The 24,048-nt window shown below is 45.3% G+C and overlaps 1 protein-coding gene across 7 annotated transcripts in view; it reads left to right on the top strand.

Moving 5' to 3' along the window:
- Window positions 1-24,048, top strand: part of BLNK (B cell linker) — a 174,302-nt gene that overhangs the window by 70,653 nt on the left and 79,601 nt on the right. For 2 of the 7 annotated variants that reach the window (XM_019484206.2, XM_019484204.2), the window contains exon 1: window positions 19,109-19,381. The exons of the other annotated variants lie outside the window; for them this stretch is intronic. In XM_019484206.2, coding sequence (XP_019339751.1) covers window positions 19,335-19,381 — 47 coding nt within the window. In that variant the 5' untranslated portion in view covers window positions 19,109-19,334. Of the gene's footprint in view, window positions 1-19,108; window positions 19,382-24,048 lie in introns of those variants that run through there. 7 annotated transcript variants of the gene reach the window in all.

The following is a 24,048-nucleotide window of genomic DNA, read 5'->3' as shown; positions in this document are numbered from 1 at the left end:
GAGCTGGGTTGGGTAATAACAGCACTGAACAGAGTATCACAGATGTCAGTACATGCTGAACATGCCCACAGGGGAGTCTGGGTGTGTGCTTGGGTTGCTAGCCTGCATTGAAATGTGTCTCCATGTCTTTACTGCTATGGTTACCAGTGCTAGCTAGCATAATGCTAGTGTGGGAATGCCTACCTTTGTTACAGTAATATCTCCCTGTTGCAGCATAGTCACACCATTAGACCAAATTAAGGAGGAACAAGGGACCTGTCAAGCTGACTTGGTGCAGACTGAGAAAGAGCATACAGGGTCATCCTGGAAGGTGATGCAGCAAGTCCTCTTCTCTTTTGCATTTCAGGAGGGATGCAGCTGAACTTCATGTCCCCAGTCCAACCCCAAACATTCCAATGCTGAGCGTTTGATCATTAGTCAGTCTGTGGGTTTGGTTTCTTTTCTTTTTTCCCCTAAGAGCAGATGAGAACAGATGACAGTAAAATGAAAAAGCAGAAGTATCGCTTTTCAAACAGTGGGCTTTATCCTCAGGGGAAATAAAATGCATGGCCTGTGCAGGTGCTCAAATGAGTTTGTTCCCACATAAGAAACTCAGACTGAATTTGCTGCTTTCACATTTTTGCCCAACCCTCAGATGAGAGTTGTAACGGTACTGCCAAAATGCACAAAGTTTTTCCTTTCTGTGATAAGCCAAGAGGCACTCCTAAATGTGGATCTGATTTTATGTGCAATATTTTAAAAAAGAAAAATTCACCTACACCTAGGAATGCTCCTTTCCCAGTTTTAAGAAAGTTATGTGCCATCCAAAATGGTTACCAATGTCATCTTCTGAGGTTTACTGATGCCAATGCTAGAATTCTTCCAGAGTTAACATCGGGTTCAGTTACTGTGTCACAGAGCAGCTTGACCCAATGTTTGTCACTAAAATGGCTTTTAGCTTTCCTGTTGGCATAACCAGCATGATATCACTTAATTCTTTCACAGAAAGGGGTATAAATTAGGCTTCCTAATCAACAATCCAAGAAAATGTTTTGCTTGCTATTCAGGTAGCTTCTTTTTACGCTAAATAAATTAAATGAATGACTATTTTAATGAGTCCCTAAAGATTATTAATAATCTCAATAAACAGTATGAATATCATACATATTCCAAAATATCAAACAGAAGATCTTGAGCCACTGCTTATTAGCAGCAAGTGCATGGAAACAGATGTAGACTTTCTAGGGAAACAGTGATGTCTGTCAGGAAACACACCATTGGACTTAGACTGAGTCATGTGGCCTCTGGATAAAAAAAGGGCTATCAGGATTTTTCAATCAAGTTCATAAAACGTTTACAATCTTTAGCAGCTTGGGTTTTAGCATAGAGGTGGGGAAGTCCACAGATGAGCGAAAGTGCCAGCTGTATCACAAAAAAGGTTGTGAACAAAGTGAGTGTTGGAAACTTTTTCAGAGAGCTCAGTTATATCTTTAGTGCAGACAGGACATAGTGAATTAACATTTTTTTGAAAATCATTTGCGACAGCATGGCAAAAGTTGACTCTCAAATAGTTCTGAAAACACTTCTGTGACTGCATCTACTCTGTTACTGCTGGGGATAAAACTGAACAAACTGAAACCTTTTATAAAAAAGATATCCCATGATGGCTGAGCGGTAGAGAAGAAACCATAATCAAAACAAAAATATACTCAAAACTTGAATATTACTCTGATTGCCTGTTCTAAAGCAAGCGTCTCAGCTGAGTCTATAATGAATCTGTAAAGAGTCCCCTAGAAAATGAATATAAGCATTAATATCATCTTTAATTACCCTTATTTTTTCACATACCACCTGCACCTTTTCCCCAAACAATTAGGAATTTTAAAAAATTAGTGTACATGTCTTAAACAAGGAAACAAACCCTGGGACTGACTAGGTGGGGCTGTTGAAAAGGCTGGAGGCTCCGGCCACACAAAGCTGGGGCAGGAATATCTTCATCTGCTTCACGCCACCTTCCATGGCTGCAGGTGGAGGTGCCTGCCTGGCCAACAGTTACTGCATTCAATCTTACAGGCACTGCTAAATTAAGGCTTTTACAGCATCACTCATATAAAGTTTGTCAGTGACTCCGAGGTTAGCCCCACAGCTGATGGGGATTGAGACTGAAGAGAGTCTTCTGGTTCCTCGCCACACAACCAGTCTTCAGCCCCCGACCAGGTAAAGTCTTTTCTGCTTCACTCTGCCTTCCCAAAACAACCCCTCTGTCTTGCTCGGGGGCATGGGGTATGCAAAAAAAATGCAGTGCCTTCTTCCTGAATCAAAGCAGTGCATAGTCCCTTGAGATTCTTTCTGGAAATACTTCTAGAACTGCATTCAAAAAAGAGATCAACTTAATCATAACATTTCTACAACAAATTTTTAGCCCTTTTCTTCTGTTTCCTAAGCTTTTAGGTACAATTGGCTCACAATTTCCAACATTTCACTGCAACGATATGAAACCTCAATTTTGAATGAAAGTGGAGATTCTCTACCAACATCAGAAGCAGGGACTTGAAAAAACACCCTTAGCTTTTGTGAGACTTGTGAAAGTTAACATGACTGTGGCAACTCAGCTTATTATAAACAAAACAGCATACAGCACCACATATCATTGCAGTGAGTCATGACTGTATAGAAAAGGTAGCAGTTTATTTAGGGGACTTTATTATACAGTTTATTGATAAAGGCACAAAACATATTGAAAAATAAAAACTCACAAAACATGCCTTGTAAAATATAATACTTTACCACCATTCATTTCAATGGAAATAAACTACAGATACGGCTTAAGTGAGATGAAAACCTAGAATCTAGGAAAAGCATAAGCCTTAACCCACACACCTATTCCTGATGTTGATCAATAATGAAAATTTACCAATTGCTTTCTTACTGACAATTGGTATTGGGTGACATTATTTTTATTTTTCAAGTACATCATTTATTAGGTACCAGAATGCATTGGAAAGATCCTCTGAGATCCTGAGTCACACTGGCTTTATAACTGTCAGTGGAAGTATAAAAACTTACCATCTTAACTATAGGCTCTAGAGAAATGAAGCATGGCGCAATACTGTATAGCAGGGGTGGGTAATTATTTGGGCCTGAGGTTCACAAAGGGAGTTTTGATAAGCTGTTGCAGGTCAGTTCAGCTTCCCCCCTCCTCCCACAACTCACCAAAACTCCCTATCGGGTTGTGGGTGGGTGGCGAGCAGTGTTCAGGAGCATGACAGGTGTGATTGGCTCCCTACATGCCCTGACCTGTTGGGAGGAAATGGCAGGGGTGTATGGGTGTGTGGAGGGAGGGCTGCCTGAAAGCCAGCCAGGGGTGAGGAGAAGGATGAGAAGGAGTAGGGCATGTGCAGCAGAGCTCACCCCATTAACAGCTGTCCCTGCAGTGCTCCACATGGGGCCAAGCCCCACCCAGGGCAGCTTGTGCCCTGCTACAACCCACCTGCCCCCCTCCCCCAACCCCAGTCCCTGTCCCAGCCCTGGGCCCAGCCAGCATGTAGCTTCTGGCAGGGCTGTTCCCAGTGTGGATGCAGCCAGTCGGGCTCACATTGTCACCAGAAAGGCAAGGGGAACAGAGTGCACCAAGAATAGCCCCACTGGAAACTATACACTGGCCAGGGCCCAGGCCAGCAGGGCTGCTCCCCTTGCCTCCATCTCTGACTGCTGCTCATGCCCCTTCCCCTGCTCCTGCTGTGCCACTCTGGGCAAGGGGGAAGCTTCAGACAGGTAACTCCTGCCCAGCACATGGAGCTCTGGCTCTAGCTCAGGGCTGTCTTCCACCCACTCCACCCACCTGGTGTGATAAGCAGTCACCTGCAGACAAGCAAAACAGGTTGAAGGCGACCAGAAGTTGGAGCCAAAGCTCTATGCCCAGGGCAGGAGCTGCCTGGCTGAAGCTTCCTCTCAACTCACCAGCCTGGAGCCACACGGTAGGGGCAGGAGCAGCGGCCGTAGCTGGAGGCAAGAGGAGCAGAACAGCCTCACAAGCCCCAGTCAGCATGCAGCTTCTGGTGGGACTATCCCTGGTGTGGCTGCAGCCAGCCAGGTTCTGCTGGACTCCCCTCACCGCCAGCAACTGCTCCTGCTCATGGTCCTGAACCTGCTGCACCGCTCCAGGCAGGTGGGTGGGGAGGGAAGCTTCAGCCTGGCAGCTCCAGCTAGAGGTGAGGGGGGCTGAGGAGTATCCAGCTGGCTGCAGCCCAATGGGAACAGCCCCACCAGAAGCTCCATACTAGCCAGGGGTCAGGGCCGGGGCCAGGGCTGGAGGGAGTGCAGGCCAGATACAGTCAGTTGAGGGCCCAGATCTGGCCCATATTTTGTCCACCCCTGATGTACAATGTAAATGTGTCCAAATGAGGATGAAATGTTAGCAACTTCAGACAGTTTGTTACGTACATGAAATAGAGTACGGATCATGCCTTGACCTTCTCCCAATTCTTAAACAGAAACTAAAACATGGTGTCAGATATAAGTTCTTGAAAATAAAGAACAAATACAAGGAAAAAAAAAGGAAGTCAGAAATAAAAACAACATCATGGGTAAAAAATACATTCCAGCTCCGAGTTAGTGGGAAAAGGCCGTATCCTGGTCCAAGCAGAACGCAGGGAAGGGTAGCACTTTAGAGACTGTTCAGAAAGGCATACATTTTTGTAAGTGATACCCTATTTTGATTTATGGACTTGTACCCCAGGTAAATCAGGTATATACTTCCCTTCTCCAACTGAAGGGAATTGTTAGCTGGCAGGTGTGCTGCGGGGGAACTGCAGACTGCTCAGTTTCCCTCCATCTCTATAGAACCAGCCCGGGATAGACAGGGGACTTAAGTTAATGTATATAAATTTGTATATAGTTATCACAAGGGAAGGAAACATGGATATAAACATATGTACTATATATATATGATATCTAAACAAATAACATAAACAATACTCTCTGAGTAAATCCTATAAAACCTTAAACCAGTGCTCTAGATACCAGTAAATAGCTGATCTGAAACAGATAAACCCCAAAATAAACATAGATAGCCAACAGATAAAGTATGGCTGAACAATAAATAAGCCACAAATAAATACAAGTAAACAACAGGTGAAATAATGGCAACAGGGGGTCTCAGCAGAGCCCTAGGACACTACTCATCTACTAATTTACAAACATGAGAGTTCACAAAATATAAGGCATGACATCACACCACTTAGGGCACAAGAACCCCAAAGATAAACTTAATCCCAAGGGGAAACCCCAATGCCCTTGGGTGTTTCCCACAAGGATGCTGGTAACTTTAGGGGGGCCTCCCAGTGGGACCTCTATTTTCAGCAGCCCTTTACTAACCAGGGGGGACTTCCGCCCCCCTCTTTTCCCTGCAACTCACGGCTCCCAGGCCTGGAGGGTGGCCCTCGTCCACTGCCCCAAGCTGCTCTCTCACCTGCAGTGCGTGTCGGGGGTGGTCACTGTCCCCTGGAACAGGGCTCCTCTATGCAGGGCTTCTGGGGTCTCTGGCTCGGCCCTGTCTGCTGGCTCAGGAGCCCGAGCACCATCTGGCTCCCTGGACTTTTGCTATAGGTCGGAGGCCTGGGCTGCCTCATGCAGCACCAGGCTCGGTCCACTCCTAAACCCTCCATGCAGCACATCCTGCACTGAGCTCCCAGCCTTGTTCCGGGGGTTGAGGACCTGAGCTGCCCAAGCACTCCAAAGGTCCTACTCCATGCACCGGCCTGTGCACCGTGTCTCTGGCCACACACCAGAGGTTGCAGACCCAAGCTGCCTCATGCAGCTCCCAGGGTCTGGACACTTTGTGCCATGCTGCACACCAAGAGTCTAGCCACTGGAGCCGTCTGCCATTCCCCACTGATGGAAGTCTTCAGGGGCACTTCTGGGCTACTGCTTTGTCCTGCTGAGCAGCTCTCCTCAGCTCCTCTAAGCCCCACTCTTCTCTCTTCTGTGTCCCGGATGTGTTCCCCTCATGCTGGGCATGCAGCTCCTTTTATACTCTCCAGGGCTCCACCCCTGAAGTCTTCCAGACTAGAGTATTGCAGTCTTCAATCAGGTCCGGGGGGGACTCCTCTTCTCCTCCCCTCAGGAAAGGGGCATAACTTAACTCCTCTTGCTGCCTCCTGATTGGTGGATGGGATCTACCAATCAAAACAGCAAGATTTCAAGCCTGGGACTCAACCCAAGCTCCAAAAGGCAAGCCTGCTACACTCTCCCCTGAGGGAATCCTCACCATCCCTGGTGAAGGTCGCATCCCCAAGCCTAACTCTCACCTCACCCATGGGGTGGTAGTAGGTACCTCTCCTGGTATCCCAGAGGCATCATACATAAACCGCCTTACAGGCCTACGGTCACATCTGGGACGAGGAGTGTGGTCAGGCTCTGGGCTCCCAGGAGGCCCACGCAGTGTGGGTCTCGTGTCACCCATGGTGCCTTCTCTGCTGGTGGATAGAGTCCATGAAGACGTCTCTGTGTGAGCCTACAGGTGGATCGCCCTACCCCGACAACTCCTATGGGTGGGGCTTCAGGCACATCAGGCCCTGGGCCCAGTTCACCTTGCAGAGTGGGGGCCCCAGGCTGGGGTGGAACTCGGACAGATACCACACACCGCAGTCAGAGTCGGAGTCAGAATCTTCTGGCACTATGGCAGGTGGAGGGTCAGGTGCAGGTGTACCCTTCTGGCAAGAGAGTCAGGGCCAGGCTTGTGGAGGTTGTTGAGCCAGTGGGCAAGTCCCCACCAGTTCCCCTATAGGCAGCAAGAGGTTTCTGTGTACAACTCACTTTCATCCAGGCCTGGCCTCTGGGACAATCTCATATACCAGTAAGTTCCCCATTTGTTGAACTATAGTGTAGGGCTTAGCCTGCCACTGGACCGCAATCTTATGTCTGCCAGCCAATCTGAGATTGCATAAAAGCACCCAGTCCCCTAGGTGCAGTCCCTGCTCCCGTACATGAGCATCATAGTTCTTCTTGTGGCGCTGTTGATTCCTCCCCACAGCATCAGCTGCCAGTTGGTACGCTCGCCTCAACCGGTTCCACAGCTGTTGGGCATACTGCCCGTGGGTTAAGTGATGCTTATAGGCGTTCTCCACCCCAAAACACAAGTCTATGGGCAATTGGGGTTGTTGTCCAAACATCAATAGATAGGGGCTGACCCCAGCAGCATCGTTATGAGTAGCATTGTATGCATGTACCAGGTAAGCCAAATACTGGCTCCAGGCAGCCTTCTGCTCATGTCTTAAGGTGTCAAGCATATTCAGGAGTGTTCTGTTGAATCACTCTGATTGCAGGTCCCCCTGCAGGTGGTAAGGGGTAGATCAGGACTTCTGAATTCTGGCAATGGCACACACTTCTCTTAGTAGTTTGCTTTCAAAATCTCAGTCTTGGTCCAAGTGTATTCATGCAGGCAGCCCAAACACCAAAAAGTACTTCTCCCAAAGCACCTTTGCCACTGGCTGAGCAATCTGGTCGTGGGCAGAGAAGGCTTGTAAATATCTGGTAAAGTGATCAGTCACCACGAGTATGTTGCCCTTTTGATTTCCCTTCCCTTCTATAGATAAAAAAATCCATGCACGCCAGCTCCAATGGCTGCGAGCTCTGTATGGTGTGCAAGTATGTGTTCAGGTTGGCAGTGTCTTCCTCTTTATGCATCTCTCACAGTTGAGACATTTATCCTTCATGTGCTCCACCATCTGGGTCCAGAAGAAATGTTCCCTAGATAAAGCCAGGGTGCGCTCCATACCCAGATGACCAAAGTCATCATGCAGGGCCCCCGAGTGTAAGCTCCCACTGCTGCTTGGGAAAGATCAGTTGCAGCAGCGACCTTCCCTCTGGGTCTTGTACTTCACAGTGCAGCACCCCATCAATAAGCCGCAGCCTTTCCCACTCTCTCGCCAGGAGATGGGCCACAGGGATGACTCGCCCAATAGGGAGAGGGTGCTCAGTGCTCTTCTGTCGGGCCCATAACATGTCCCTCACATCAGGGTCTTGTTCTTGGGCCCAGCACCATTCAGCTGCCGTCATCTGGGGAAGAATAGCAGAGGCCAGGGTCATATACTGTATCCACACCAGTGGGATCCCATCGGGTGGTATTCCTAGGGTCTCAACCACACAGATCATGTTCACTCCCTCAGCCACAGAGTCCCATGCAGGCAGATCACAGAGGGCCCAGACCGTTTCTGGAAGCAGCACGTCCCGGTCAATTGGGGATGCCAGTCTTGAGAGGGCATCGGCGTCAATGTTCTGCTGCCCTGCCCTGTAGTGCAGGCTAAATGAATAGTCCGCCAGAGCAGCCACCCACCGATGCCTGGTCGCATCCAGCTTTGCGCTGGTTAGTATGTAAGTCAAGGGATTGTTATTGGGCTATACTTAGAATGTGGTTCCATACAAGTAATCCCTGAACTTCTCAGGGATGGCCCACTTAAGAGCCAGAAACTCAAGCTTGTGTACTGGGTATCGGGTCTCACTGGGCACCAAACTTCTACTGACATAAGCTACTGGGCGTCGCCATCCTTCATGCAGTTGATACAGGACAGCCCCCAGTCCTGAAAGACTGGCGTCTGTGTGCAGAATGAATGGGTGATTTGAGTCAGCATACGCCAACATGGGTGCTTCTGTAAGGCGCTGGATGATTTTGTGGAACGCATCCTCCCACTGAGCGTCCCACTGTGACCCAAAAGGCTCTGTAGGGCTGCATACCTTCTGAATCCCTTTGCTCGGGTCCTGGGCACCCCGCTTCTTAGAAGACTTCCCTATTTGGTACCCTCGGGTGAGTTGGTTCAGGGGCCTAGTGATGGCTGCATAGTCTGGTACAAATCTCCTGTAAAACCCTGCAAACCCTAGAAATCTCTTTAAGTTCCCTGTAGTTGGAAGAATGTGACCAAGTGGTCATGGCCTTGACCTTTTTCAGGTCAATACTAACTCCATTTTGGGATATGATGTGTCCCACGTATTTGACAGAAGCCTGGCAGAATTTGCACTTGTCAAGCACCAACTTAAGCTCAGCAGCTTCAAGTTGGTCTAGCACGTGGAGAAACCTTTCATCATGTTCCTTAAGTGTTTTCCCAAACATTATGAGGTCATCCAAATACACCAGCACCTGGGTTAGACTACTTTCTCCATTAAGTGCTGAAGCATGACCAGGGCCCCTGAGATGCCCTGCGGCATGCGCTCAAACTGGAAAACCCCCAGTGGTCAGATAAATGCGGTTTTCTCTTTATCTGCCTCTCTCAACAGGATCTGGTAATATCCACCACAGAGGTCAAGCATGGTGAACCACTTGCTGCCCCCAAGATAGTCCAATGCCTCTTGCACTTGAGGTCCAGTGTATTGATCGACCACCGTGAGGGCATTCAATACACGGTAGTCGATGCACATCCACAGACTCCCATTCTTTTTGCGCATGATCACAATTGGCGAGGTGTAGGGACTGTTAGATTCTGTGATGATTTTGTGGTTGAGGAGCTCATGCAGATGGTGCCGGACCTCCCCCATCTCAGCCTGTGGTATGCGATGCGACCTTTCACAACAGGGTCTGGGATCACTAAGGTGTATCTGGTACTCAACTTCTTTTGCCTCCCCTACATCCCAGTCATGCAGGGAAAATACACTGGCCCAGTCCTGGAGTTTTTTCCATAATTGAACCTTCCATTCCTCAGGTGCGGGGGAATCCCCAAAGAAAAAACGGTTAGGATCTATGTGCAGGGAACTGTCTTTTTTTGCCAGATTCACCACATCCGCTTCCTGTACAATGGCCACTTTTTGCCTCAGGTGCACTACTATATCTCTTAGGGAAGGATTTACCACCACTACAGTGACCTGCTCCTCTTTCAATTCTCAAGCCTTGAATACTCCATCAGGGACTCTCAAAGTTCCCAAACCCCTTTTTCCAGAGAGGGTCTCCACCACAACAGGCCCCAGCTGCTGTGGCTCTCCTCCCCACCTGCATGTAGTAGGTAGGGCCCATTGGCCTTGGGCAGGGATCTTCTGAGAAGCCATCCCAGAGAAATGCAAAACTCCCAGTATTTGGGGGGATTTCCCCATACCCTTTCTTTCTCAGTGACCATAGGCCTCAGAACATAGAGCGTGCATTGGTGACCACTCCTGATAGTCTGGACCAGCCTGTTGCCTAGATATCAGGCCAGGACTTGGAATATACTGGAGTTGATCCCAGTGAGGAGGGAGGCCCCTTTATCCAACCTGGGTCTGGGCACATTAGGGCAATGGAGTTCACCTCCTCCTCCACCCCAGCCACAGATGCAGGGAACTTAATATGAATTTCTAAGTACCCACGGTATGGGTACAGGTTGTGGCTAAGCCCACATAGATCCAGCCCAGTAAGTGGATGAAGGTGTTTTTATAGAAGGACTCAAATATGATGGTCACTTGCGATCCACTATCCAGAATGGCCATACATCTTTGGCCATTCACTGCCACTGGGACCTCTGCCCTAGGGCCTATTAGTCCTTCAGGCAGTGAGTATGAGACCAGGGCTCAGGAGCCTGGCAGGCCCTGGGATGGAGCCGACTCCCCTGCTCCACCCATCCTTAGTTTCCCGCCCCACATCGGACCTTTAGCCACTGAAAAACTAGGTCTGGGTTTCTGGCTGTGTACACTCTCAGACCAAGTGCCCATATTCCCCATGTTTATAACAGATCCCCAGCATCTTAGTCCCAACTTTGGTCTTGGCCCAGTGTGGGGCAAAGAATTGGGGCCAAGGCTGCCTCCCAGGAGGAGCCCTGGAGACCACAGCTGCCCACACTTGCTGGGAGGACTCTTCTTCAACCTCTGGGGGGGCACTCTTCTTGTGGGGTCATCACCATTACCCAACTAACAGGTCCTTGATGTGAGGAGACTTCCTCCCAGAACCACATGGCATCCCAGAGGTGAAGGATCTCCTCCTACTCCCTCATTTCTTTCACTAATTGGCTAAACCCAGGAAGGTTGGTTTTCTGACCAGCCAGATTCAGATCCCTAATAAGGGACAAGCTGTATCAAGCCCCTATTTGGACCTGCCAGAGCCTCACATGATCCATTTTGCTCAGGCTAATGGTCCTTTGCACAACCACTCTTTGCAACACGTGCTCCAAGCGTAACAAATACGAGGATGCAGCCTCACCTTTGGGCTAGAACATGCTAAGCAGTTCGTAGTATGCTCCTCCACCCTGGGACGGCCATCCAAACACATCCTGTAGGGTCTGAAGGCACTGCTGTGTGGTGATACCAGGATTCTGGTGCTTAGCAGTTTGGATGACTCCAAAGGTGGGAGTACGTCAAGAAGTCGCCGCCGCTTCTCTTCATCCGGTATCTGCCATGTAATTAGATTTTCCTGTATGTGGGCAATCCGGGCCTCAAACCCTTCCTCTCCTGCAGGGACTGGGAGATTTCCTAAGAAGTTTCTCAGTCTTTTATACGCAGCTCGGTCATTTGAAGAATTTACCACTTCCCTGATGACCTGCTGCAAAGCTACAGTCCATTCAGAGGTAACACCAGGGGAGGTTGTCGCCCTTCCTTGCTCAGAGGATCCTCTTCCCCAGATTGTTGAGGACTAGCAGGATCTGACATGATTCCCTTTCTGGCTCTCTATAGAAACACACACAGAACGTTACAAGATCAAATTACCTGCTAACAAATCCTGGGCAAGCCCCCAAAATGTAGCCCAGGTAACTAGGGTATATACTCCCGTTCTCCAATTGAATGGAATTGTTAGCTGGCAGGTGTGCTGCGGGGGAACTGCAGACTGCTCAGTTTCCCTCCATCCCTATAAAACCAGGCCAGGACAGTCAGGGGACTTAACTATATACAAGTCTATTTACATTAACTTATCACAAGGAAAAGAAACATGGATATAAACATATGTACTATATATATATGATGTCTAAACAAATAACATAAACAATAACTGCAGGGTAAATGCTATAAAACCTTATACCAGTGCTCCAGAGACTGGTAAGTATGTGATCTGAAACAGATAAACCCCAAAATAAACATAGATAGCCAATAGAAAAAGTATAGATAAGTATGGCTGAACAATAAATAAGCCACAAATAAATACAAGTAAACAACAGGTGAAATAATAGCAACAGGGGGTCTCAGCAGAGCCCTAGGACTCTACTCATCTACTAATTTACAAACATGAGAGTTCACAAAATATAAGGCATGACATCACACCATTTAGGGCACAAGAACCCCAAAGATAAACTTAATCCCAAGGGGAAACCCCAATGCCCTTGGGTGTTTCCCACAAGGACGCTGGTAACTTTAGGGGGGCCCTCCCAGTGGGACCTCTACTTTCAGGAGCCCTTAACTAACCAGGGGGGACTCCCCTTCCCCTGTGGGAATCCTCTTTTCCCTGCAACTCACGGCTCCCAGGCCTGGAGGGTGGCCCTCGTCCACTTCACCAAGCTGCTCTCTCACCTGCAGTGGGCGTTTGGGGGGGGGGGGGGGAGGCGGTCCTTGTCCCCTGGAACAGGGCTCCTCTATGCAGGGCTTCTGAGGTCTCTGGCTCAGACCTGTATGCTGGCTGTGTACCGCGTCTCTGGCCGCACACCAGAGGTTGCAGACCCGAGCTGCCTCACGCAGCTCCCAGGGTCTGGATGCTGTGCACTGTGCTGCTAACTGAGAATCTAGCCTCTGGAGCCATCTGCCATTCCCTGCTGATGGAAGTCTTTGGGGGCACTTCTGAGCTACTGCTTTGCCCTGCTAAGGAGCTCTCCTCAGCTCTTCTAAGCCCCACTCTTCTCTCTTCTGTGCCCCGAATGTGTTCCCCTCATGCTGGGCATGCAGCTCCTTTTATACTCTCCAGGGCTCCACCCCTGAAGTCTTCCAGACCTAAGTGTTGCAGTCTTCAATCAGGTCTGGGGGGGTGGGGGGGGAGCTTAACTCTTCTTGCTGCCTCCTGATTGGTGGATGGGCGCTACCAATCAAAACAGCAAAATTAAGCCTGGGACTCAACCCAAGCTCCGAAAGGCAAGCCTGCTACAGACTATAATTGGGCTTACAGAGAGCAGTGGTGCCAAGTAGAAAGTAATTATGTCATTTAAATACAAAGGATTAGGGAAAGGAGAGAGCAGTACTCAGTGAGGTGGAAGTGGATGAAAATGGATAAACAAAGCAGTTAACCCACAGAGGGACACAAGGGATCAACCTGTCCATAGCTGTGAGATGAAAGAGAATGAATTTAACAACTAGAGATCCTAAGAGAATTGCAAAATTGCAGCAAAATGGGGTCAAACAGAAAAATGTGATAAACACAAGCCAAGCCATGACATTTGCTGTGATGAAAATAAGTACTACTGGATCTAGGTTGTTGTTATGTTGTCTGCAGACTGAGAAGAACTTTCCAAAAGCAGGAGGGCACATTGGGCCTAAAAAATGAGATATAAATATAACATATATAAATCCAGTGTCCACTGAAGTAAATGGCAAAATATCCATTGCCATCACTAGGTCAAGACACTAATCCATCTTCTTCTTAGTTGTGCTCAAGGAAGAAAGTTAACAGATATCAGTATAAATCACAAAAAATATCAGATCCCACAAGGACAGGCTATTAAAATATGAATTAATAAAATACTTGTTATTTACCTGAATGAAAGAGCTCCAAGAATCATAAGAGCTCTGTAAGAGTTCAAATAAGTCAACACACACACACACACACACACACACACAGCTCACTGAAGGAAACGGTCAACAAATACTTTATCACACGGACCAAAAAGAAAAAGGAATCACATGAACCTAAGTTTAAAAAAATACATAAGCAGCTAGATAATGCATCAGTGACATTGCAAAAAAAATGCAGAGAGAGACCTTCAGGGTTTGTGGTATGAGGAATGGCAATAGCATATTTCCAGTAAATGAAACTATCTGCAGATACTGCAATAGATCACTGTAACAACATCTGCAAGTACAGAAAGAAAAAGGTAACTGCATTAGGAATTAAAACTAAGTGACAAAAGCCTCAGAGAACTAGATCATCTATTTCCTTATAAAAATGTAAAATAAAACATTTTGGTGGGAATACAAGAGGTTTGGAGGTTTTGTTACCTTTAGCATATACAAAAACAGCAATTTTAGCAAGCCACTAAATTCACAGCATCTGATGAAGTGAGCTGTAGCTCACAAAAGTTTGTATCATATCATACTATATTAAAAATGAGGATACTGGCATACAATATCTTCACACTTATAGTGTCACACAATAGGGTTTTATATATTTTATTTTATTTTTTTAGGGTTTTTGTGGTTTTAATCCTCTCTTGTTATAACGAGAAAGTCTTTGTGGCTTGATGTATTTACTGTTGCTTATCTATTTTGGTATTCAGTGGTTTAAGAGATGTAGTTATTAGCTGGGCTGAAGTCAAACAGAGAGAGTAGATATGCACCTTATAGAGAGACTAACAATGCATATACATATTTACATAAATAAATACACACATGCACATTGTGTGTGTATGTAAATATGATAAAATAAATGTATAAAATAAAATGCATATATAAAATGAATGTATAAAATATTTTATGTATAAAATAAATAAAACCCAAATTTCTGTTAGCATTTCTGTGCAGATCCAACAGGAAACTCTAGTTAATTTGCTGCTCAACAGGAATGCAAACAACTGAGAGTTTCCAATAATTATCAGGAGCTGGTAATTGGGAAGGAAGTGCTGGCAAAGAATCAGAACAATGTGAAACCATAGTTGCAAATTATCCTCCCCCCCCCCCCCCCCCTGCAAGCATGACATAGATCTAGTGAGGTCAGATCCCAATTCTCACTTACATTGCAACCTCATTACACTCTGCTGCTTTAAAATAGGGCTGTTAAGTAGTTGTAAATGCAATTAATTTACATCTATTCAAGGCCTATTTACACTGTCAGAGCAGTGTTCAGGGTCTTTAAACTCCAATGGAGGTTCACACATTATTCTTGCACACAAAGAATACTGATTCATAAAAACACATAATGCAATTTGGTATCCCAGGGTCTTAAATATTAAAATAACTCCACTGATGTTTGTGAAGGGTAGGAAATCTAGAAACAGACAAAACAGACAAGAGCATGCAGCTTGTTCATCAAGTTCCCCTTTAGAGTAGTTGTATACATTGTCACATGAAATATAAGATGAAGATGCTGGCAAGACAAGGTTCAAAAGAGCATCCTTACCAGAGGTACAGATCTTGTGGCCAATTCCTAATCTCCCCAGTAGAATGGAATTTGCACTAATCCAAAAAAAAAAGTGTTTTACTACTGTATTTTCACATGAAAAATACAGTCAAGGAAGAGAAAGCATCCAAGAAGAAATCAAGTATAAATTGCTGAAACGCCTTTTTAAGAAGTCACTATTATCTGCTCCAAAATGCACATAATAATGGAATGGCCATTGCCACCCCTGAATGGGTAATAAATATCCTACAGATTTCTTACCCAGAAAAACTTTGGCTTATGACAAAGCCATAGCTAGACAAGAACAACAACAGGAAACAAACATCACCAACAGAGCCCAAAACACCCAAGAACTTCAAAGGACCCATCAAATGTGGTCTTGGTAAAAGATGAATGGATTTTAACACCTGCTTATTTTGCTGTTGAATACCAAAGTTGCATGCGTAGGTGAGCTCAGTATAAAGGCCATCACTATATATAGTCAAACAAACAGTTGTGCCCAAGGCTATGTGAAAATTCATATACTCAGACATAAGTATCATGTCCTAGATCAGCCTGGGTCATAAGTAAGGATGGTCCTATTCATGCATAATTCAAAACAAAGGAGGGGGAAATGGTTGTGTCAAGTAGAAACAGAAGTTTTGCCTTTCCTGTGTTTGCTGAAGAAGCTATGGAAGAGTTCATGGGGTGCTCATAAACCCTTGCTTGCTTGGAAGGCCTTATGGCTCAGGGCAAGCAAAACTTGGGGGCATCCGAACCCCAAGCCTATGAGCTTGGGCCTGCAAGTAGGATGCCTGCCAAAGGATATGGAAACATCTGAAGCCCCAGGTGTAGGTGGAGGAGGTTTGCCAGTAGTAGGGCCACTTATTGTTCTGGACTCTTGGATTTGGAATTAGTTTGGGCTAATTTTTCCTCGGATACAAAGTTTTTAAAAAAGTATGTTATGAGTTCTTGTATCTTAACTGAGGAGGATCAGAGTGATTGACCTGTATAAAGGCATTGTGGACTTCCATACATAGATGTTTCACCAGTCCAAGTTCAGTTAAAGCCGTGCAAATTTATGTGTAGACACTCATGGATTTAACTCTGGTTTACAGCAGTTTAGTTTACCCCACAGGCTAAGTACCTCATTATAAAGCCTGAGGCTGAATCAGTTCAAACTAGGCAGCTTCCTCTATGCTATATAGTTTGAACAGATAACCAACGGAACTGACATTCAGTTTTCAATTAGTGGGAAAGGCAAGGAGAGGCCTACACTGACCCAGACCAGTAGGCAGAAGGCATTAGAGTATGTCTCCCAGTCTCCAGGTCACTGCCAGCCCAGCCAAGTGTCCCCAGCCTCCTACTGTCCCCCCACAGGGGGTGCAGGAGCCCCCTGGCCAGGTGCTGGCCCACCTTGGGGGAGCCTCTTTCTTCAGGAGGTTCCCCCAGCCTGGGTTCCCCAGCCCAAGTCCCCTCTCCCACTTCCAACCCACTGATTGTTTCAGCCACTACTACAGGTGCAGGGAGGAGGAGTCCTTCAGCCAGGTGCCTGCCCCTGCAGCCCAGCAGGGGGGCACTGGGGAGCCCCTGCCTTGGGGGGCTTCCCACAACCCAGCCCAGAGTCCCCCCCAGCCCCAGGCAGCCTCAGGAGCTGAGAGGAAGTCTTCCTAACCCTACCCATTTGCCTTAGCTGTTGGATTCTCAGAGATAGCACAGGGAGCAGAGGGAAATTCCTCTGCCCTCCTGCATTAGTTTTGCCTCAGGCTCATAGCAGCTAAGGCAAAACAGGCTACAGAGGAGCAGGAGAACTTTCCTCTGCTCCCTCAAGCTGCCTGAGACTCACAAGGGCTGAGGCAAGGTTCTAAGGAAAGGATCAGGAGGGGAAGAAAAGCTGCCAGGGTCTGAAAAGCCTGCACCACAGGGGCCTTCCCTCCCCACATGTGCTGTGCACACCCTGGCTAAGGGGAGCTGGTGGTCTGTTCCCCTGCCCCCCTGTCCCTCTGGGCTGACAGACAAGTAGGAAGCAGGCTAAGGAGCAGAGGGGTGAGGCAGCCCCTGCCCCACTGGAGCAGGCAGCATAGCCCAGGGCTGCAAAGGATCGTGGGATGCTGGAAGATTCTGAGTTGACCTGAACCAGGAGGAGATCTGGGACCGAAGTTCGATAACTGATTTAGGTCAAAAAAGTTTAAGTCTGATACTACATCCAACCAGGTTTATCTTAAACCAGTTTTGGTCATTTTGAAAGCAGTTTACGTACACTGAACTTCTGTTCTGTTACAGGTTTAAAGCAGTTTCTGATCACTTAAACTGGTTAATATGTAACTCAGTGGTGATGCATAGGGGGTGCATTGGGGTGCATGTGCACACCCTAAGAGTGCTGGTGCCCCCCCCCGAGGGTGAACACTGTTGGCTTCAGCAATGGGCAGGGGGGACAGGCGGAGCGCTGGTGGACTCCCTCACCCCACCTCAAGAAGTGCCGCTGGTACTTCCAGGCACACCACTGGCACTTCTTGGCACAGCATCCAGTCATGGGAGGACCCCCACCCCCTGGTCAGTGATCAACCATGGGGGGGGACCCTTCACCACCGCAGCCACCTATGGACAGTCCCCACTCAGCCCACCCTCACCACCAACACCTGCATCACCACCTGCAGGCAGTTGCCGTGCCCCCCAGCCTCAGGAAGCACACACTGCCTATGATGTAACTTCTGTCCCTAGCCACATAGGGTAAACAAATATAAAATAACCTGGGCTTAACTAAATCCTTAGTCTTGCCTACACAGTAAAAAAAATTAAAATAAAAAGAATGGTTTCTTGGTAGAGCTTTGCCTTTAGAGCTAGGCTAGAACCCCTCCCCCCCCCCACCAGGAGACACAACTTACACCAGAAAAAATAAATTGTAAAGCAATTTCCCAACTGAAATAAATTATCCAGCAAAAGGAATAGCTTAAGGTAGATAACTGCATCTACAGATAGACTTTGTCAGCCCAGCTGTGTTGGTTAGCAGTATGGTTGGCTGCTTCCACACTTCTGACCATCAGGCCCTGTGCTGTCAAACCTTTGAGGCTAGAGTTACCTCTGTAATTCAACTGTTGTAGTAACTCACCTCTAGTTAAACTAGTACAACTTCCTTTAAGGTCTTTCTCCAAGGCCTTTTTCCAAAAAACACTCACCAGGCTTTAAATGCAGAGTTTCCCTTTTGCTTAATTTCTTTCTTGTTCTGTTCTGTTCTGTTCTGTTCTGTTCTGTTCTGTTCTGTTCTGTTCTGTTCTGTTCTGTTTGGGGGGGGTTGTGTCTCAGCAACCCTGCTTCCTATGGTAGGCAAGACTTTTCCTTCTAGTACATCTTAAGTAAAATCATAGCATCTAGCAACCATGTTGCAGGATGCATTGGGAAGCATCATCAGTGAGTTCCTTTGTCTGTGATGATGTTCCTCATTTAACATTGCTTTTGCTTGGAAGGGGCAATTCATGAAACATCAACACCTTATTCTGAAAACAAGGAAAATATTTTCAGACAAGCTGCCACCACTGTAATTGCAAATGCTAGGATACAGTTTGGCAAGTTGCAGCACCCAGATAAATTTGTTAACAAGCTAGAAAAGGACAATTTTCTTGTCATTTTCCAGTTGGTCTAATAAAAAGGTATCATTTTGGAACCAAGAGTTCTAGTTTTTTGTATGTCTTTAACAAGCTAGAAGAGCACTGAAAAAAAGATCATTCAAGAAGTAGCCAGCCTGCAGCAGGGAGTGAGTGTGTTTTGTACGTCATATTGTATATTTTCCAGTCATACCATCTGATTAAAACACCAGCTGCATGAAAGGCACAAAGAGGAAGTAATAAAAGACTTGAGCACATTCAGGGGAATGTGTATACCCAATAGGTGTCTGTCAAAGTTTGCACAACATTCAGTAGTTCAAGCAAGCTGTCTGGCTGGCTCTGTCACATGATTCACTCGAAACATGAAACTTGACTATGTGCTCAGGCAAGTTCTGCTTCTCCTAATAAATGAGTGTCCTCCTTCGCACAATAGTCTTAGAAGCCAGGCAGAGATCATCTGTGGGATTGTATCTCAGGTCGACAGTTTGACATATCACTCCTTCCTATGGTCATAAGAGCCACCACATGTTTTCACTAAAAGGTTCCTAGTTTACCTGATTCTAACTACAAGGAATATGGACAAGTTCAATAAGATCACTGTGCCAGCTGGTGAGAAGCTAAGGTATGAGTTTTTATTCCTTTTATGTTTTGTTTTCCATGATTTTGTCATACTTCTCCTTTACTGCTGTGCTCATAGAACTGAATAAGACAAGTTAGAGGACAGATTGGGCTTAGAAATGGGAAATTGGTATTGGTCTATGTTTAGAAAAGTGCAAAGCCAAACAACCTGTTGTGCTGGAAAACACATTCCCTTCTAGCTTCTACCAGTGCCACTAAAATTCTGAAAACTGAAAATAAGCATAGCCAATAAAGCATACAAAGGGAAGATTAGACATAAAAATAAGAGCATTTTCCATATTAAAATTAAAAAGGATTTGAAGATTTTGAGGCACAATATATGTGGCAGAGCATTTTGTAAAAAAGATCATGACCTATCTACAGAGCTGCAGAAAAGCACAGTTCAAATGATGACAAAACAGTCATGTGAATAAAACTCAGATATAACCAAGTAGCTTTCACAGCAGACTCTGTCCTTGCTGTTTTTATTTTCAGTGAACAGCAGCCTCCTCTTTTTTGTTTTAAAAGTTGTCTTTTTTTTTTTTTAAACATTAACTCACCTGGCCCTTGACGCATAGTCAGGAGTTTGCTTAAACATGTCAGAGTTTTGTAAGAGGGCTCTTCTGTTTAACTGTTAATATATCCAAATCTTGGAAGGGAATGGTATCAGGGGAAGGAAAGCACAAAACAGGCCAAAAAAAGGAGAGAGAATTCTAAATATAGCATACTTGGGAAGAATTAGAAGGAAATCATTACAAAATAATTTCTAAGGTAACTGGAGAACTCCTCTGTAAAAAATCTGCACCAAGTAGGGAACACACTTTTCCTACACCATGAACATTTTTTTTTTAATTCCTTTTCCATACAGGAACAGAATATACCTCTTGAATATTTTCCATGAAAAATGAGGAAAAGATTGAGACATACCCATCCCACAATAACCAATAGCCAATTATCTGGGTTCAGTCTCTGAATCCCAGTTTCCCTGTCAGAGGAGACTTACGTCTAACTGAACTATTTCTGCAAAAAGTTTCAGTTTGGCAAATCACTTTCAGAGCCAGACACAGGTGTGGGCGAACCGGGCAGCTGCCCAGCGCCCAGACAGAAAGGGGTTTCAAAAATGGTAATTTTTTTTTCCATTGTCTGATTATTATCATCATCATCTCTGGCGAAGGGGGGCCCGATACTAAAAGTTCGCCTGGGGTTGCCAGGAGTCTAGGTACATCACTGACCATGGTTTTCCAATGGAAAAAAAATTGAGTCAAAAAGTTTCTCTCTCTAATGGAGCCTCTGTCCTCTAGGCTGGTGGTTTGAATAGGTCTGGCTCTATGACCAGCTTTCTTTGATGAGAAAAATGGGAGTTAGGGGCCAAACAGAAGTATAAGCAGTGAAGACACAGTCTATCATAATAATGAAAAACATAGTGGAAACAAAGGATTGTAGTTTTGTTAGTTGCCTGTTGGTAAAAATTAGTCTCCACAAGGGTCTGATGTCCAGATAGCTATCTTAGTGTAAAATCACCTTTTTGGCTACTGAGTTTCTCCCATGTTCCACAGCTATGGCACAACAGAACTTTGCTCAAGCACAAACAAGAGTGTACCGCTGCCATGCTAACCTGGGCATGATTGTTTGTGTACCAATTCAAAGTTCATGCGGAGAAAGCTCTACTATAGCTTCTGGTAGGCTGGGTCACAGTCAATTCAGATGATTTTGCAGTGCAGAAATGAAGCAGCAGTTAAGAATCCTCATGGCCAGTTAATATCTGTAAGAACATGCCGACTGTTCGACATGTTAGTAGCCCCATCACTCTCAGTGAGACTACTCCCATGCTTAAATAGTGGCAAAGGACTAAATACCTTTTTCTGAAGGGGACCCAAACATTTGCCCATAAGGCAGTATTAATATTTTAGGCTTTGTTGATTTGTAGCAGTGGTTTCCATAACTGCATAACTGGCCCAGAGTTAGGAGGCACAAAATACATCAGGGGAGGAATGCAATGGGGCTGTAGCATTGCTTCATCCTGTGATTTATACGGGAACACACTACAAGGTATTGTCCATGGTTTACTAGCAACAAAGTGTTGCTCCCTTGTTTTCACTATTAACACTGAATATTACATTGGTGAAATAATTGCATGTGCTGAGAATGAACACAGAGACAAAAATTCCTACTGATAATAAATACTGCCTTTGTAATTAAAGTCAGAAGATTTCTAATGGTAGCTTTCTTGAAGGTTCATTTTGTAGCCACAAGAATCTAGCAGAAGGCAGGGCAAGGGTGGCACCTGCTTCAGGGAGGCATAAGCTTTCACATGAGACAGCCCACTTCATCAGATGCTATGTTACACAGCTAACTACCTCAGTCTACATAAGAATCAAGATGCCCTTAGTGCTGAATCAGTGTCTGAGCCCAAAGCTTTAACTTTTCAGGACTTGATTCATAAAGCTAGATTTTACAATCTGGTTTGATATCAATATTTCTCATCTTCTCCCCAAGTGGTATACTATATTCTACTAGAGTGCTCTTTTGTTCATACTACTGTATCAGTGTTTCACATCACTGGATCTGCATATTTAACTCATTCAGCTGCTTTGCTTATCTTGGTAAGATAGGACTACCAGAGTGTTCCTATAGGCCTCTCTACCCAGTATGTTGTGGACAGGCACATTGTGCTTGCAGTTGTAAGACTCATTCACTTTAACATGCTTCATGGAATTCCAACATTATTTTCATGTAACATCATATGCATGCATAGTATTATGTAGACATTTCCTCAAAAACCATTACACATTATTGCTTCCAAATGGGAAAGCTTGGATTCCAGGAAAAGATTGTCTAGAGAGAAATGAATTATGTGATAGACATAGGATCCTATATTCTTTATGGTGTATTTCTTAAAAGTGTGGGATACAAGAAACCAACTGGTAGAATATGGCGCAGCAATAGCAATGCAAGTTTCTACGTGCTACTCTGAAAACATGGTGGACATGAAGGCTAGGGACAGAAGGTACACATAAACCAGTTTATGTGATCAGAAACTAAACTTTAAACCCATAGCAGAACAGAAGTTCAATGCACATAAACCAGTTTCAAAATGGCTGAAACTGGTTTGAGATGGACCTAGTTATATGTAGTATTAGACTTAACTGATTTAGGTCAAACCAGTTTATGAACCTTCTGTCCAGACCCCTTCCTGGTTCAAGTTAAATAAGAGTTGCTCAGCATGCTTTGCAGCCCTGGGCTGTGCTGTACTGCCTGCTCCAGAGCCCAGGGCTGGCCCCTTCCCTCTGCAAAAGTGAAGTGCAGCTGTTAACCCAAAGATATAGCTTCAAGCTTTCAGAATCCTGCAATAGCTTTAGTGGCTCTCGTTCTTTTGAGAGTATGATCCCAGAACTCCTGGCTCCACACTGTTTCTAGCAGCTACATATGTGATTGTGTTAGAACTCCTCAAACTTGCTACATTCTCTATTATGACCACAAAAGTTAATAACAACCTTCACCACTTAGCTAGTACTAGTTACATATCCCAAAGCAACATACAAAGGTACAATATACAAAGGTTACTATCACCACTGTAGGGAGACAAACTGTAGTGATACCATATATTAACTACAAGCATTGACTTGCCTACAGCCACACAGAGTCACTTCCAGGACTGGAAGAAAACATGAGCTTTCTAACTGATAAGTATAGTCCTGGGTGCTGTTTGGCAGATTCCCCTGTTTAAACTCATGTGATAGGTGTCTCAATACAGGTATACTTTGCCTCTTCTATTACCCTAAGTTCTTTCTCTCAAGTGTACATAGCAAGAAATGAACACATTCAGGAGCAAAATGACATGTTAATGTAAATTGGAACCTAGTGTGCTATTATGTATCAAATATTTTATCACAGAGAACAGTTTTCTTTGTGAGGAAAATCAATTGGAAAAGTTAGAAAGCTGGATTTGGGGCTATAAGAAAGTGTTGGTATTAATCTCAGTAATTAATTCCTGTTATTATAATAATGTATTACTATTATTATTATTGTTTAGAATGTTTCCTAATCAAGCTTTGACATGCAACATGTCATACTCAGAATGAAATCCGTGTAGGAGAAGTTGGATACAAACATAGAATTGCTGGTCTGAAAAACTATTTATTATTCATGTGGCCCTGTGCAAACTAGGACTTCAACATCTGACACAGAAAGCCCCCACAAAAAATATGGAAATAGACTCTAAGTTTCCATTTTACTTAAGGGGCCATATTTAGCTCCTCCACCTTTCAGTACACCTACGCGGGCATGTAGGGCGTGAAAAATTAGCCAGATAAAAACCCATGACAAGCAAGATTGATGACACAGGAAGACAAAAGGAAAAGTGTCTCAGTTCTTTTCTGACTGTGACCAGGATGATGAAAGGAAAAGGTTAATTTCCCTGACACCTCTACAGCATTCCCAGTCCACTGCAGAAACTAAAGGTCTCATCACAGGATTTAGGGCCAATTCATGGCAAAATGTGGAGTTACGATTATATAGCATTGCCATTTTACTTCCATTTCCCACTGTTTGTCATTTGTAATCAAGTACTGAAACTTACTCCTTCATGCTTCTTGGCACACTCTATTTCAACATCTCCAAATACCACTATATTAATCACTTTTCCACGGCAAGGTCTACATGACTTACATA

This window comes from Alligator mississippiensis, chromosome 6 (assembly GCF_030867095.1).
Source record: "Alligator mississippiensis isolate rAllMis1 chromosome 6, rAllMis1, whole genome shotgun sequence".
Lineage (NCBI taxonomy): Eukaryota > Metazoa > Chordata > Crocodylia > Alligatoridae > Alligator > Alligator mississippiensis.
This window is presented reverse-complemented; position numbering and strand designations above follow the sequence as displayed.